The sequence below is a fragment of the Enoplosus armatus genome, chromosome 14, assembly GCF_043641665.1.
Source record: "Enoplosus armatus isolate fEnoArm2 chromosome 14, fEnoArm2.hap1, whole genome shotgun sequence".
Taxonomy (NCBI): Eukaryota; Metazoa; Chordata; class Actinopteri; order Centrarchiformes; family Enoplosidae; genus Enoplosus; species Enoplosus armatus.
Genome location: NC_092193.1, coordinates 833,939 through 850,951, shown reverse-complemented (window position 1 = coordinate 850,951; position 17,013 = coordinate 833,939). Strand labels below are relative to the sequence as shown.

Below are 17,013 nucleotides of genomic sequence, written 5' to 3'. Positions count from 1 at the left end.
TATGGTGGAAGAGTCCCAGTAAACGTCCAGAACAACGCCCCGGACTGTCCCAGCACACACACACACACACACACTCTGACTGACACACTGCAGCCGTCATATCCTCTGACTGTGTGTGTGTGTGTGTGCTCTGTGAATCACATGTGAGTAAGTGTGTCTCAGTATGTGCAGCGTGTCCAGACCTGCAGCAGGAGAGGAGTTAAAAGCCGCCTGTTCGAGGAGCTGGATGAGTTTCTTTTTGCAGCTCTGAGATTTGACACTGATCTGATTTTAGGATCCACACGACATGAAGAACAGCAGCAGCTGGATTTCACTCTGCGGGGTTTTGGCTGCAGTTTGTGCCGTTCAGGCGACCTACACACACTACTGTAAGTACCTGACCCTCCACTGGTTCTCTGCTTTCACTCTGCTGTTTTTAATGCGAAGCATCTTTCAACACTCTTCTGCTGTCACCTTCACAGCTAACAGAATATGAGCTCAGTTGAACTTTGACCAATCACACAGCTGCTTCTTCTGTGTTTGTTTCAAATTTAAAGCAACATTTCAGATAAACACATTATATTGTCCACACTGCACGCTGCGCAGAGAGGGAAACTAAAGTTAACCTCTAATATTGTTCATTTACCTTCAGTGTGATGATTAAGAGGTTTGACTGAGCTTATAAGTAACTTATTTTACATTATATATATATATGTGTGTGTGTGTTTGTGCATGTTTTACTACAAACTGTGTATGATTCATTACTGCTGAGAATTTACCATCATCTAGATTAGATTAGATATAACTTTAGTGTTATTGCACACAGTGAGTACTAGATGCAGTTTTCCATTTAACCAGAAAGTGAAAACATAAAGAGAAACTATACAGAATGATCAGCATGTGCACTATCAGTCAGGTAACTATAACTATGAACAGTGTAAGAAGAAGAAGCCTTCATGTACACATGAATATAAGACTTCATACAATCAGTTGAGTATTTTTATTCACAGACTTACAGAGAGGACTGTAACGCTACTCAGCGCTGCAGATGAAAAGGCTGCAGTGTGATTAGATGAGAGAGGATAAGATCAGTCTTTATATCCCACAGGGAGGGAAATCAGAACAGAGAGGTTCAACAAGAAGTAACACGAAGAAGAAAAGTTCAAATCAAAGTCTCAGTTTGGAAACTGAGAAAAAAAAAAGACATTAAACACAACATGAAATTAAATTCAAATGACACGAAGGAAAGTTTCTACGTGTTGTTTCTTATTAGCTGAAGTATGCTTTCATACATGAAAGAAGGGAGAAAAGGGAGGCACCCACGGGTGAGGCTGCCCTCCCCTCACCTGTGGGTGAGGCCTGAACCTGAGCTGTCAGATGGGAGCTGCCTCCCCCTCAGGGAGGGAAGTTATAACCAGTTGTAATTATAATGATATGTTGAATTCATCCCAACACACTGACAGATGACTGAAGACCATGAAATATCTGTTTGAGTGTAGTCGTTAGTTTACCTGTGCACAGGTAAGAACAAATCTGTTATAATGTGTTACACATGTTTACCTGACTGATACGCTGCAATCTTTAACAAAGAAATGATGATGATCTTAACTCGAGGATCAATTAATGGCCTCCATTAATAACTTTTAATGACATCATGCATCATCACGTGTGGTAGAAAGTTCAAGAATTAACTTCAACACTGAACGTTTTTAGTGTTTACAAGATCAAAAACTTAGATCTCATATATGACAAAAATATCCATCAAACATTGTCTTATTATTATTATTATTATTATTATTATTTTACAACACTCACTAAAACTTAACACAATGGTACCTATAGGTCAATTTAAAACCATTACATGCTACTGTGCTCTTGAATGTAACTGTTTTCAGTGTTCTGCTGTCTGTTTGTTTTCTCATTAATGATTATTATTTTTTAAATGTTTTTTATTATTTTCTTTTGTGTGTATTTATTCTGTTGTACTCTCGACATAATCATCCATAATCATTTTCCCTCGAAGACAAACAGTGGGTGTGACTTTGTTCCCTCGGGGGTAACAGAAACCCTGAGTTGTGAATCCGAGTGCTCCTCACAGTGGTTTTATTGTCACGTTCTTTAAAGAGGAATCCTCTCAGATAAAAGCCGTAATAGACGAACTCGTGGCTGCCGGCGGCGTTCAGATGAACATGAACTTCTATCACAGAGTGAGTCACGGTGTGTCATTGATCAGAGTCTGCTGTCGCCACACGAACCTCTGAATCAGAGATCTGAGGTGAACCTCGTCCCGACAGTCAGACAACAGAACAGACAGACGCACCTTGAACTGGGAGGTAATTACCACCCATTACGTACTTGATTAGATAAACACTTTCTGAATGGAATAACAAAATAAAATGAAGAAACTTTTATGAAGAAAAGCTGACATTAGCTCCCTCGCTAACAAATGTTAGCTAACTACCAGCCAAAGTCTGTCCCACCAGGGTTTTTTGGGATTCTTGTGACTGAAAACAACTTAATCACTTTTTCTTTTTTGATGGAATAAGGCTAACAGTTTCCCCCTGCTTCCAGTCTTTGTGCTAAGCTAGGCTAAACACATCTTGGATCTGTCTCCGTACTGGACACACAGAGATGAAACTGCTTTGCAATCAGTGATTTGCTTGCAGAGGAAAAGTAAATCTGTGAGTTCAACTTTGGTGAACTGAAACAGGAATTTGTGTCACTGACCAGTTGATAACCATCTTAATTTTGGGCAGTCAAAAATGGCAGAAGCTATCATATTAGCTGTGTGGCAAGTTTTTATATGACTGCTCAGATGAGACATGGTCTGAAGACAGGTATTGACTGATATTGTAGAAATATATCTTTTGAATAAACATATTGTCCAGTTAGCAACCAAGCTGGTTAGTTTGCTACTGGAACTGGTTGTTAGTTAGCTGATAGCAAGTCTTCTTTCCTCAAACTCCCAGTTTTCACTGTCATTCCACAACTTTACCAGTAAATGCTGTTTAAGGGTATGACGGTTCCCCTCTTTGCTGACAGCAGTAACAAGCAGCAGCCTGTTGAAACTGAATCAGAATTTAAAATGAAGCTTTAATGCAGCAGCTGCTGGAAAAGTCTAATCAGATCTGTGAGCTCGCTGCAGACAGACAGCTGTGTTGTTTCCTCATGCGAGGCGTCGGCTGGTTTGGGTGGGACTCTGGAATATGATGATTTGTGTGGAGGGCTTCAGGCTGGGAGGTGCAGCTCTGTCTGGGATTTAAGAACAAACCACAGAACACATGAGGCGCTTCACACATTTCAAACGCTCTGGCCGGTCAGACGAACAACATAAGACAGATACGTCACAAAATCTGAATTAAACACTAATTGATCTCCGGGGGGGAAGTACTTTTTTTTTTCCAGAACTCTCTCCACCAGCATGTTTGGAGAGGGCACAACTTCAAATGTCAGTATTTTTTTTAAAAAAAGTACGGAGTTATTAAAGGAATAAAGGAGAAAAGTAAGAAAAAATAAGAAAACAAACAGGAGCGACTGTGACAGGCTGCATGCACTACTCTTATGACAATGAACAACTTTTCTAATTAACAAAGATTTCATCCTGAAAACCACAAACCACTCTTTGTTTCTGCGACAATCAACGATTAATTCAATAAATACAATTCTATATAAACAAAATCGAATGGACTTTTACCCCCTGTCTCCTCCTGCAGCTGCGTTGCATTGCAACTGCAATGGGAGATCTCGGTACTGCCTCCGGGATCACTGGGGCCTGCACTGCGTCCACTGTCAGGGAAACACTGCGGGCCGCCACTGTGAGCGCTGCAAGGACGGCTTCTACCTGCAGGGGGCGGGACTGAGCTGCACACCCTGCCGCTGCAACCCCACAGGTGAGAAACCACAACATGCACCTTTCCTCAAAGAGAAACGGATCAGTTTCATTACTAACGCTGGACATCTCCACTTTGCTCTCCTCCAGGTTCCGTCAGTGCCACATGTGACAGCAGGGGGCGCTGCAGCTGCAAAGAAGGCGTCACAGGAGAACAATGCGACCGCTGCGCGGACGGACCGATCGGACCTGAAGGCTGTTTGCAAAGGTGACAAACACTTCGCTTCAGACCCACAGAGTCCTTAGAATAATCTCACATTTACAACCACCACTTCACCTCCATTCTGTGTTTACACTTCAGCTGCTTGAATGTCTCTCAGTGCTTCGGTTTAACACTTTAACTCCTATCAACGCTTCTCCCACAAATGTACATTTCAAAAGCACTTTTCAGCAGAAGCGAGCACACATATCATCCTTCTCCCTCTGGGCCTTTTGTGAGTTTCAGCTCGAACTTCCTGTCTCTCGTTGTGTTTTTCAGACGTCAGCCCAGAGAGGACTCTGGGAGTTTGACCCTGCCGTGTTTCTGTTACGGACACAGCAGCCGGTGCTCTGCACAATCCGGTTACTCCGTCCACAACATCACCTCCGCCTTCGCCAAAGGTAACCTCTCACCTCTCCACTTCACAATAAAAGGCCCTTCACAGTTTCAGCAGTTAACAGTGGAATCTGGGTTCAATTTCAAAGTAAAAGCTCCAGAGAGCACCAGCTGTGATGTTGTGTGAGGTGACTGACTCTGTGTTGTGTTTTCAGGTCCAGAAGGTTGGAAGACGGCGACCGCGCAGGGCGTCACCCCCGACGACGTTCACTTTCGCTGGTCCCCAAAACACCAGGACCTGGAGGTGATCTCCAAAAACAGCCTGCCGGTTTACCTGTACGCCCCAGGTGAGAACAAACCTGCCTCCTTTATAATCCCTACGTCTACTTGTCCTCTCTTCTTCCCACATCTCCTTCTTTCCTTTCCTTACCATAATTTATTTTTTCCCTTTCCTCCTTATCTCTTCAGCCCCTCTCCATGTCTCCTTGTCCTCACATCTCCTTCTTTTCTTACCTTTCCTCCTTCCTTCTCTCCTTCTTCTCTCCTTCCTCCATGTCTCCTCCTCCTCCTGTCCTTTCCTTTTCTGTCTTTTGTTGTCTTCTCTTCACCACATCCTCTCCTGTTTTCTTGTCTTCTTCTTGCCCAGCTCCCACTTTCCTTTCCTTCCTCCTCTCCTCTCCTCCTTCCTGACCAGGTGTTTCTCTCCCCTCCTACAGCTCCTTACCTGGGGAACCAGTTGTTGAGTTATGGTCAGAACTTTTCCTTCTCGTTGCGTCTGGACCGCGGCGTCCGACACCCGTCCACCAATGATGTGATTCTGGAAGGTGCCGGTCTACGAGTCGCCGCCTCGCTGGGTGACCTGCGGTCCATCGTCCCCTGTGGACAGAAGATCCACTACAGTTTCAGGTCAGAAAATCCTCCTGCAGAGACTTGAAACGTGCTGCAGAGAGATAATCCCTCAAAGTCAAAGTCAATACATGTTTCTGTCAAAGTCTGTCTCACGTCACCTCTGGCCTGATAAACCCCGCCCACACCCAAGGGTTTGTGGGTACATACAGGGTTTGACCTCAAGTGTAAACATTCCTGTTTGTCAGAGTGGAAGAATCCTGCTGCTGTAATCTGAGCAAGTAGAAACAAACTTCTCCCACAGAGAGAATCTGCACACGTGCACCTTCAACAGTTTGTGGTGTAGAACAACGTTTGGCTGAAATGTGACGGGAAGACAACCACAATAACAATATAAAGAACTGAGCAGAGACATTAGGGGCTTTACTTGTGGTAGATAAAGATTCCAGTCTGATGGAGGTTTCAGATGGACTCAGGTATGATGAAGGTCCCACCTGAGGGACTGAAACAATAACAGCAGCTAAATGTCTGGGTGTGAAATCACATCTTCTGTGTGATGAACAGACTGGATGAGCAGCCCGGCAGCAGGTGGAGGCCTCAGCTCTCCTCTCTCCAGCTCCAGACGCTCCTCCAGAACCTCACCGCCATCAAGATCCGGGCAACATTTGGCGAAAACGGTGAGCTTCCTTTTACACCTCCATCCTTTCTTCTTCAGTGGTTTCTTTGCCTCTCTGATTTGCTGTCTTGGTTCCATCCAGTCTTGCTTCCTGCCTTTCTTTCACAGAAGTCGTAGCACTTTTTACACATTATCAAGCACTAACTTTCAGCTCTCACACAGTTTCTTTATAAAACCAGTTTTTGTTAACATTCCTGTCTTGATCTTGATTTACTGAAATGTTGTGTCTTTTTCAGGACGTGGTTACCTTGACAACGTGCAGCTGGTGTCGGCGCGGCGTGGACACGGTGTCCCGGCCCGCTGGGTTCAGACCTGCAGCTGCCCCCCGGGATACGAGGGCGAGTTCTGCGAGCGATGCTCAGCCGGTTTCACACGCAGGATCCCCGCAGATGGAGCCTTCAGCCCCTGCGAGCCCTGCAGCTGCAGAGGAGGCAGCTGCGACCCGCAGACCGGAGACTGTTACTCTGCTGATGAGACGCCCGGAGAGCAGAGCTGCTCTGAGGGGTTTTACCGTGACCCCTGGCAGCCTAGTTCCTGTGTGAAGTGTCCCTGCGCGGACGGAGTGTCCTGCTCCCTGGCAGCCGGTTCACTGGAGCCCCGATGTGACCGCTGTCCAACCGGAACCACAGGTAGGCCTCCGGATGATTAGGCCACATCACACACAGTACAGGCAGAAATCATTCAAATCAGTTCATGATAATATTCTGATGTAACTGTCTGATGTTATTATAACTGATGAATGTCACTGCTCTTCTGAAGGGATTCAAAGAATCCTCTAAACCATCTGGATTATAAAATATTCATTCCACAATGAAAAGGCAGGCTCTCAGAAACAGCTGGAGCACAGCTACTGTGCACATGGCTCTTCTATTTTAAACATTACACACTGATAAAAAACATTATTGATATCAAAGCCTCAACAATATGATCAATAATATTATTATTATATTAATATTGGTCTGTGTGTCCCCTCAGGTCCTCGCTGTGACGTCTGTCAGGAGGGTTTTCACGGTGACCCTGCAGGGGGCGCCGGTGTGCAGCGACCCTGCAGGCCCTGCCAATGTAACGGCCACATTGACGTCAGCGTGGCGGGAAGCTGCGACCGCAGCAGCGGAGAATGTCTGAAGTGTGTGAACAACACGAGGGGCCTCAGCTGTGAGGCCTGTGAGGAAGGTTTCCACCACAGCAGAGCCAGAGACGCCTGCAAACGTAAGAAGGGATTCAGCCAGGACCTCCTCCTGATGTTTTCTAATGTGATGATAATCAGTTCATCTGTGTTGTAACTTTAACCTATGAACCTGAACTCTCCGCCTGATGCTGAGGCATATGAAGGGTATTAACAGCTGATTCCTCTCCAGCGTGTGACTGTGACGTTCAGGGCTCAGAGTCCAGACAGTGTGATGATTTGGGTCGCTGTCGGTGCAGACCGGGCTTCGAGGGTCTGAGGTGTCAACGCTCCAACTGTCCCGCCTGTTTCAGCCCCATCAAGTCAAAGGTACAGCTGAGAAAACGCTGCTTTGTAACTATGAACTCTGGTTTAGATGAAACTGAGTTTGTGGTGAACTAAAGATTGAGCACTAACACCATGAAATGTAGATATGTACAGCAAATGTAATGTGCTTACTTCTATTTAAAGACTCAGTTTAGCTTCAGTTCAGATGAAACATCTCAACAGCTGTTGATGGACTGTGATGAGATGTGGTTCACAACTTGGGTCTCATTCACACACACACACACACACACACACTTGGATACAAGACAACAGTTGTAAATGAGTTTGTGTTTCAGATGGAGGCTTACGCTGGCAAACTGAAGGAGCTGGAGACTCTGTTCTCAGACATGGATGGAGGTTTGAAACCAGCCAACAGTGCTGAGATGGAGGCTGCTCTGAGAGCCGCAGAGGAGCTGGTGAACGACCTGCAGGACAACGCCGAGCTGCTCGCAGGTAAGACTTCATTTACATCATCGATGATTCTTCAACTACTGGAGCCAGAAAATGTGATGTAACGAGGCTGAGGCGTGTCTTTCCTTATGATCTCTGAGCCTGACATCAGATGAGGTCGAGGATCTCTTGTTGAGTAAAAACTATGGACTGTGTTTGTGGTGTTTTCCCACTCACTTCCCAACAGTCAGAGTTTTGTAGCATCATCTAGTGGACATTAGAGGAACTGCAGTTGGACACACTTGTTCAGAGGCGGTTACTGATAAACTGCAGTCAAAGTAGTGTTCAGTCCTTTGGAGGAGTTGTGGAGAATGTTTCACATCAGATGAGAGGAAGTTATATGCTGGTGACGTCACACCACCTGTGTCCAATAGGAGTGGAGAAGAGCCTGCAGGGCCGCCTGTCGTCCATCAGCAGGAGTCAGCTGGACGACGGACAGGACATCCAAAACATCGCCGACTCAGCGGACGACATCAAACAACAGCAGCAGACGTACAAGACGAAGGTGGAGGAGGTTCAGACTCTGATGGAGGAGATGAAACGCAAACTGGACAAAACCAAGACTGACCTCGGATCAGCTGTAAGACCTGAGACAACCTGAGAAGAATGATGTTTAATTCATTCTAACTCAATAACTAATGTTCATCACTTTAGTTACTGTATATACTGCTGGACAGCTTGTGAATCAATAAAGTAATCGTTAATATTTCATCATAATTGTGTTGTTAATTATACTTTGGATAATGAGTCTGTATCAATGAACTGAAATCAGACTGAAGGAAATCTGTGAAACAGGTTCGATTCCTTTAAAACTGTGAAAAGAAAGGTGCAGTCTGCTGGTGAGAACTGTGACCTCGAAGATGATCCAGAGGATGATGATGATGATGATGATGATGATGATCAGGGTCACTTTTATCTAAAACCTGCTTTGTCTCTTCCGTCCCGGCAGGAGTTTCCTCTTGGAGATGCTCCGCTGGGTTTAAACTGGCTCTCTTCTCTGGTGCAGACAGCCACCAGTCTGGCTGATGAGTAAGTCCGTCATGTTCATGTCGTGGTGTTACTGATGAATAATATTTACACCATGTTAGATGTCTGCGTCTTCACCAGCGTCACTATTTCCTCTCCGTCCGTCCTGCAGACATCAGGCGAAGGCAGACGCCGTGGAGCGAACCGCCACCGACGCCCTGAGTGACTCGGAGAAGAGTCTGGCTCTGGTCCGAACTCTCATGAACAAAGAGAACAAAGTCAAAGAGCTGATCGGAGGTCTGAAAACCACGTGAGTCTCTCTGTCAGCTGAGCTCCTCTGCTAAACACTGAGACCATTAACGGTGGTGGAAGAAGTACTAATACCACAGAGTAGAAATACCCTATTACAAGTCCTGCATTAAAAAGTATTAGCATCAGAATATACTTAAAGTACCCATTTCAGAATCACATATTTTACTGGATTATAATTATTGATGCATTAATGTGCTCATCACTTTGATGTTGCAGCTGGTGAAGCTAACAAGTTAGCTTAGCCGCTAACAGGACGCAAAGTGTCCACAGTGTATTTACTGTGTGTAGACCAGGTCTCTGTTGTGGACCAGTTTATACTCAGAGACTCCCATTCTTAGTGGCCCAATGTGATGTCCGTGTGCGTTCAGGTACGATCAGACCTCAGCCCAGGTGAAGGGTTTGGAGAACCAGGCGACCCGGCTGAGCAGTGAGGCCAGAGACGAGAGCAAAATGGCGGACGGCATGCTGAAAGACATCACCGACATGGAGCGCGGCATCCCATCATCCCTGAAGGTAAGTGCTACTGTTCGAGGTCAGAACATGTAGTGTACCTTTAGGAAACAAGGAGTCCCGACCAGGAAACAATATCGGGTTCTTATTAAGTCTCTAACCCCCCCTGTCCCCCATCATGCTCAGGAGGAGGTGGACGCCATGGTTTCCAGGTTGGGTGGACTGAAGGACGCGGCGAACGAGGACATCTCAGGCTACGAGGCGCTGCAGGGTGGCGTGCAACAAGATATGGCCGCCGCCGGGGACCTGCTGGCCAAGGGCAAGGCCGCCCAGCAGGTACTGAAGGACTATGAGAATCCAGATGTCACACAGCGCTACTAAGACAAAACATGGGGGGGGGGCAGTACTTTATACACGTAGGACGCAGTAGCAGTACCTTAAAGCAAAAGGTACAAAGATGCAAAAGAGTGCGCGAATGAAAGTCTGAGCTCTGTTGACCTCCACCTGGTTCCTCTCTGCAGGACGTCAGCACGCTGCTGGACAGAGTCAACGTCGCCAAGGACGCCACCGAGGACGCTCTGCAGCGCATCAACAGCAACACCGACGAGCTGGACAACGCCCTGAATACCCTGAAAGGTAGACAGACAGGCAGGCAGACAGGCAGGCAGGCAGACAGGCAGGAAGGCAGACAGACAGGCAGACAGACAGGCAGGCAGACAGGCAGACAGACAGACAGACAGACAGACAAGCAGGCAGACAGGCAGACAGGCAGGCAGACAAGCAGACAGGCAGACAGACAGGCAGGCAGACAGGCAGGCAGACAGACAGGCAGACAGACAGACAGACAGGCAGGCAGGCAGGCAGACAGACAGACAGACAGACAGGCAGGCAGACAGGCAGACAAGCAGACAGACAGGCAGACAGACAGACAGACAGTCAGGCAGGCAGGCAGACAGATAGGCAGACAGACAAGCAGGCAGACAAGCAGGCAGACAGACAGACAGGCAGGCAGACAGACAGACAGACAGGCAGGCTGTCTCTATCGACAGACTGATTGTGACTCCTCGTCTTCCTCGTCTTCCTCCGCAGGCTTTGACCAGCGGATCGACGGCAGCAAATCTCCGGCTGACGACGCCATCAAGCGTCTTCCCGCCATCAACGGCATCATCCAGCAGGCTATTGCCGACAACACAGAGACGCTGTCCGTCCTGGGAGACGTGTCCGATGATTACACCAACGCACTGGGAACCATCAGCCAGCTGGACAGCCTGGTCAACAGTCTGGAGGTAACAACCAATCAGCAGCAGTCTCACGGTCAGACGGACATCAGTCCGTTTTTCTTCAGCTGCTCTTTTCTTTGTGTTTAATATTTAAAACTCGTAGGAAGTAATAAAGTGTCACAGTAACGGACATTTCATACTCAAGCAGAAGTTGTCATGGGAAGGTTTTTTTGATGAAACAATCTCATCTCAAGATCCACTTACTAGCTTTTTCTGGAGCTTTCAGCTGCGTCACACGTCCTCATAACAGGAAGCAGTTTACACAGTTGTCAATGGAGACAGATGTGAGGACATGAGCTCAGCAGCTGATTTCACACCATGCTGGCTTTAAAAGTTAAGCATGAAAAACTAATGACAAAACAATCCCAACTCAAGGTCCACTTACTAGCTTTTTCTAGAGCTTTTAACCAACTTATTATTTCCAAGATGAACAATGAACTTCTAACTCATTCTCAACTTTTTAAGATTTTGTCAAATTTATTTCCTGTTCTAAATACTTACTGGGATCTGGCCTTAAATCTGGTCAGAGCCTCCGACTTCCTGTCTAGTGACCAGGAGGACGGTCCAGGAGGACACAGGACACATGATGGATCTCAAAGCTGAAGTATTCGGTTTAGCATGTAAAACACGAATGAAATGCAGCTGTGTCGCTGACTGTCTGCAGTCGTTACTCTTCATGCCTGTAGGCGGCAGTGTTCAGCTCTGATACTGCCTGTACCTGTACCTGTACCTGGTTGGCTGCTTTGATTCCAGCCTCTGACCTCCGCTCTGTGCTGACTCTGGGGTTTGTCTTTACTCTTCAGGGAACATTTAAATCTTTGCCGTCTCATGCTGGTCTGATGAATGAAGCCACCAAACTGAACAAAGACGCGAAGGATCTGAGGATGAAGGCGGACGGTACGACTGCAGACCTGGTCTTCGAGCTGGACGCTGCCAGGAGGCTGGAGGCTGACGCTGAGCAGGTAGACTGTCCACACAGAGATAAACTGTCAGGGATGAGAGTCACACAGTGTTGGACAAAAAGTCAGTGATGTAAATGTTTCCTCTGCAGGCTGCTGATGGAGCGGCTGCAGCTTTCAACAACGCCAGACGGACCAGAGACGCTGTGGGAGAAACCCTACGAGACATCAACGGCCTGCTGGCGAACATGAGTAAGTAGAGCTTCATATCTTCGAGCAGAAGACAGTTTTCTCTGGTTTGACGTCAGCTAAGGTGCTCTGCCTCGTGATTATTCTGACGTGACCACAAACAGCCTTGTAGTTACAGTAAAGGCCTCTTATTCTCCGTGAACTGGGACATAAAATCAGCCAATTCAAAGATTTGGACAGGACACGTTACACACCTGTAGACTGCAGAGACACATGCTGGACAGGTCTTTAGCTGCGTCTTTCTTCCTCTCCTCCTCAGACCAGTCCGGTGTTGTGGATGAAAAGCATCTGAAGCAGCTGGAGGACTCTCTGGCGGACGCTCAGAGAGACGTGGAGGGGCGCCTGAGGCCTCGGCTCAGGGACATGGAGGAGCAGGAGGCCGCCCAGCGACGCCGGCTGACCGGCATCAACCTGGACATCGACACCATCCTGGGAGACATCGCTAACCTGGAGGACATCCTGAAGGCCGTCCCCAAAGGCTGCTTCAACAGCCCGCCCATCGAGGAGGCTTGAGGACCGCCAGGAGACTGCTGCCAAGTTCTGGTCTCGCCGAGTCCTGATCCACAATAAGATACCTGCCATTTAAACAATAATCTACCTGCTCTTATAAAACAACGGGTGGAGCAACAAAAAAGCCAGTGAGTTTTTGAGTGATTGGCCGGTTAGAAAACGTTCCAACTAATAATAATTATTATGAAAAAACATGTTTTTATAGCATCTTTCTAGAACATGAAATGAAAGTAACAATAAAACAGGTGATTTAAAGGACGGTGAGCTTCAGTCACAGACACTGCTGTCAGACTCCACTCCTGATGTTTAAAACTAAGACACATTAAGACCCGATTTCAGTCACTTCAGGAATTTGAAGTTGAACCAGATGTCCCCCGACAACATCATGTGTATGATGTGTGTAGACGTCCCGACCTCGAAGGGGTCAGAAGATAAATCTGAGAGGTCGCGACGTGATTGACAGTTTATACTAAAGTGGTACCAGGTTGGTGTCGTTTGATGATCTCAATGGGTCATTGCACCAAAAACTCACTGTGATCCTCGTGCTGCGTTCATGTCATGTGGGAGTTACTGTAAATATCAGTTCAATACTGTTCATGGCAAACTTTGATTTTTCTGAAAACTTGAAAAACCAAATAAATATGGATGTCTCATTTCAGCCAAAGACAGCGGTGGTTCGAACGCTGGTTCAGGGTTTATTTACCTTGAACGCAACATTACGGCTCATCGTATTTTACAGTAACTACCTGAATGATTTGGAAAGACCAGAAACGTCATATTTAACATATTAAAATAACACAGAAAACTACAGAATGTTTGACCTGCAGATGTATTATTGCACATAACAACAACTACTGATAATAAACAAATAGGAAAAGAGCGACCCCTACAGGCTGTTACATATAAAGATAAACTGCCTTGTTTAGAAGCCATAAGTCTAACTTACCTGATGAGTGGATGAACACTGTGTGTATGAAACTATATTTTTTGTGTTTATATTTCTGATAATGATGTGATGTATGTGAGTGTGTCAATGTAAATGTATTTTATTTATAACTGTACATACAGTACATCAGTTTTTTTATCTTTTTAAATTCAGTGTTTTTATTTTCAGAGTCAGAGAAAAGCAGGAATATTTATGTATGTATTACAACTGCTTTTAAATAAACCCTGCTGCACCTTCTGTCTGATTTACATCATGTTTTAGTCTCATTATTCATCACCTTGATAACATGTATGTATTTGACATTTCTACATGAAGCACTCGCTAAGATTATGGAAGACAAATACTGTAAAAAAAAAAAAACACAACAAAACAAATACATGAAAAGATATAAGAGCTTCTCCATTTTGTCTCATGATCTCAAGAAAGCAAGCTGATCGTTGGAGATAGAAGGTTGCAAATAACCATTATTTTCAGTATTGATTAACACACACACACAAAAAGCATGTGGTCATATTACTACAGAATAAACTTTATTGTGTTATTGGAATGACAAGAGTTAACTGTAGAGTCCCGGGACATGCAGGAAGGATGAAGTCAGCTTCTGAAAAGTCAGAAGTCAGTAAAGTGGAGCTGCCTGCCTGTCAATCATCACAGCGACACTCTGTTGTGTTCAAAGTCTCTGGAAACATAAGACACTTGTCACTTTGATCTCCTGTCAGACACAAAGTACACCATGTTGAGACGTAACGTAAATATCTGTTTTATGAAAGTGGCATATTTCAACTAACACACAGAACAGAATCAGTCGTTACCTGCAGTTATTATACTGAGAGTTATTATAAACCTCCTCTTAGGTTCACCTACAGTCGAATGTATGACTGAGCTCCATCCACCGATGAGTTCATATCATTTTATCTTTTTATTTATTCATGTAGCCAGACTTTCAATCATTTAAAAATTCAAATTGTGGGCAACACATGTACCAAAGATCCCTCGTTGAGCATGAAAATTCTTAAAGAAATCAATGTCTTGTCAAATTCAGTGTCAGCTTACTTTCATATCCGTCTTTCTTTCTCTCTTTCTTTTGAAATGAGTTAAATCGGTCAGTTATATTAATGTAGTTACACTATCGATAACATTAAATTAATATTTCCATCCTGCTCTGTAAACACACAGTTGTGCTTAGAAACCCCAAAGCAGACACACACACACACACACACATTAAAAATGACACATCATTTTTAAGAGTGCATCACAGTTTACAATCAAAGGAAGTCAGAGCAACAGAAGGCGGATTCAACAAAAAAGTGGAACACACAGCGAACATGAACAAATGTACAAATCACTGCCAACAAATGTACATTTCACATTGATGAGGCCTTCAGTTGGTCTTCAGTACAGATCTGTACATTTACAGAGGGAGTAGAAAATGGACAGACGTGGGTGATGATGATCCCCACTCTATTTCATATATATATATATATATATATATATATATATATATATATATATATATATATATATATATATATTTACTTTTTGTGTTGTCTCTTTTTTTGCAAACACATTCACAACAGATCATATTCTACCAAGTGATAAACATTCATGCCAGAACCAAACTGTCTAAGCATGCAGTCTAAGAAGAGCTAACAGGAGCACATGAAGAAGAAAAAAACTGCCTTATACAGTCCACAACAACAACAACAACACTGCTGCTGAGGACCATCAATACGTCAAATGATTTGCTGGATCCTCAGTGCCTTAAAATCTCATTCAGTTATTAGCATGACAGGATATCCTGATATGAGACAACAGTGGACACCTGGGAGTCCATTCTGTCTCTCCGACCCTCCTCCAGGTGTGAAAGTGTGTTTGTGGTCAGTTAGCCACAGTTAGGTTAGCATCAGAAGCATCAGTACTGTTGCTATGGCTACCTGCAGGTTAATATAGCTCTGATTTAGCACGGAGGTTAAACTGTCGACCTGAACTATGACGGATGTGGCACTATGTACAGTTTCAGCTGCCGCAGGACACTTTGGCTGAGACGGCAGCTGAGCGCAGCTGAGATGATCTACCGGTTAGATTTCCCTCAAAGGTCACAGAAGACAGTGGACCTCATGCAAGAACATGTTTGCATTCTTAATCCAAACGTCGCTTGTGTGTTCAGACAGAAAGCAAAGTGAACTTTAGAGGCAGCGCGATTGCATACAAAGTCAGTGGGAAGACGAATGACGCGAAGATGCATAAACTGTTTGGAGTTCAGGGAAAGATGAGCTCGTACGGCGGGACTTAACGCCTCGAGAGAGGAGGAGAGACCGGAGGGAATGAACTGAACTGCAGTTTGTGCTGAGTTCTGAGATCAGTCAGAGTGAAATGATGTGAAGCGAAAATTCACTTTGCTTTCTGTCTGAACGCAACTTTAAGGGCAACACACACCACGTGCCAGCTCATCAGGATACACCACTTTCCTATTTCCCAACGCTGACAACGTCAAGACGCCGCACGATGCTGCCGGTCTGTCTGCTCTGCATCTTACTTCTTCCTGTCAGGTTTGTTCTGTTCTCATGGCACACCTGTTACTGAGCAGGAGGACATTTGTGAAAGATTATCAAGCTTTATTCACAAAAATGTCACCAAAGAGTAAACATAACAACTTCACAGTGTGGAGCTTCAGCGGTTTGACACACAAGGTCCAACTTCACTAGTTGTTTTTAAATGTAGCCGTGTCAGTAGTGATATTAGGGGAACCCGAAGTTAAACAATACAAACCATGTCTGAAGCCAAAACAGGAAGAGGTCCAGTTGACGTGACAATAGTAGCTATGGTAACAAAGATGGCGGAGCTAGCGAACAAGAGACATCACATTGGACAGAATATTAGCAATTCTAAATTTAGTTTAACTTTTTTGTTTGTTTGATTATTTCATATTTTAGTTTTAGTTGATTTTGGTACAATTAAACCCCAAATTATTTTAGATTAAGGAAAATGTTTATGTTCATTTCATATATACTGAAGGGAAAATTAGAAAAAGAATGAAACTGGGGATTTTGGCGGGTTTTCTTAAATCACACGTGCCACTACTTAACGAATCTGTTCGTACGAGTGGTTCTTGTATGAGGCCCAAAAACCCTGTTGCCTTTTAGCTAAATGGCACCCTGATGCAGAAGAAGAGTTTGTTTCCCACTGAGCATGCCTGGTGTGTGTCATGCACCCCCAAACTTTAATAAAGACAGATAACACACAGGTGAGAAAACACTGCCGTCACCTCTGCAGTGCAAAAATGCATCAATGGCACCTCTGCAGCCCTTAGGGATTACCTCCATACCTCCTCTCCAACACCCCCATCTCATCCCAAAATGCCCCCCCATCCCGATGGTAAAGTCACATGACACAGACAGAAGGAGGGACACTAATGCTCCTGTTGGAAAGCGACAGCTCAAAGAAGAGTATGTTTGACACAAGACAGAGAAGGACGTTTTTTGTTTTGTTTTTCTTGGGGGGGGGGGGGGGGGGGGGGGGGGCAGGTTGTTGTCT

General features: G+C 45.1%; 1 protein-coding gene across 1 annotated transcript; it reads left to right on the top strand.

Moving 5' to 3' along the window:
- The first annotated feature begins 286 nt into the window (after positions 1-286).
- Positions 287-12,536, top strand: lamc2 (laminin, gamma 2). Its single transcript, XM_070919281.1, has 21 exons — positions 287-368; positions 3,693-3,869; positions 3,959-4,076; positions 4,347-4,468; positions 4,619-4,750; positions 5,120-5,309; positions 5,814-5,926; positions 6,162-6,554; positions 6,901-7,134; positions 7,284-7,420; positions 7,714-7,870; positions 8,242-8,447; positions 8,817-8,896; positions 9,006-9,143; positions 9,514-9,658; positions 9,782-9,931; positions 10,117-10,231; positions 10,685-10,881; positions 11,679-11,837; positions 11,927-12,026; positions 12,283-12,536. The coding sequence occupies exons 1-21, from the start codon at positions 287-289 to the stop codon at positions 12,534-12,536; spliced, it is 3,399 nt and encodes a 1,132-aa protein (XP_070775382.1).
- Positions 12,537-17,013: the final 4,477 nt, after the last annotated feature.

Coding starts and splice junctions, on each gene's coding strand:
- lamc2 (XM_070919281.1), top strand. CDS start 287: ATGAAGAACAGCAGCAGCTGGATTTCACTCTGCGGGGTTTTGGCTGCA. Junction 5,927..6,161: donor GGCAACATTTGGCGAAAACG/GTGAGCTTCCTT, acceptor TGTCTTTTTCAG/GACGTGGTTACCTTGACAAC. Junction 9,932..10,116: donor AGGGCAAGGCCGCCCAGCAG/GTACTGAAGGAC, acceptor TCCTCTCTGCAG/GACGTCAGCACGCTGCTGGA.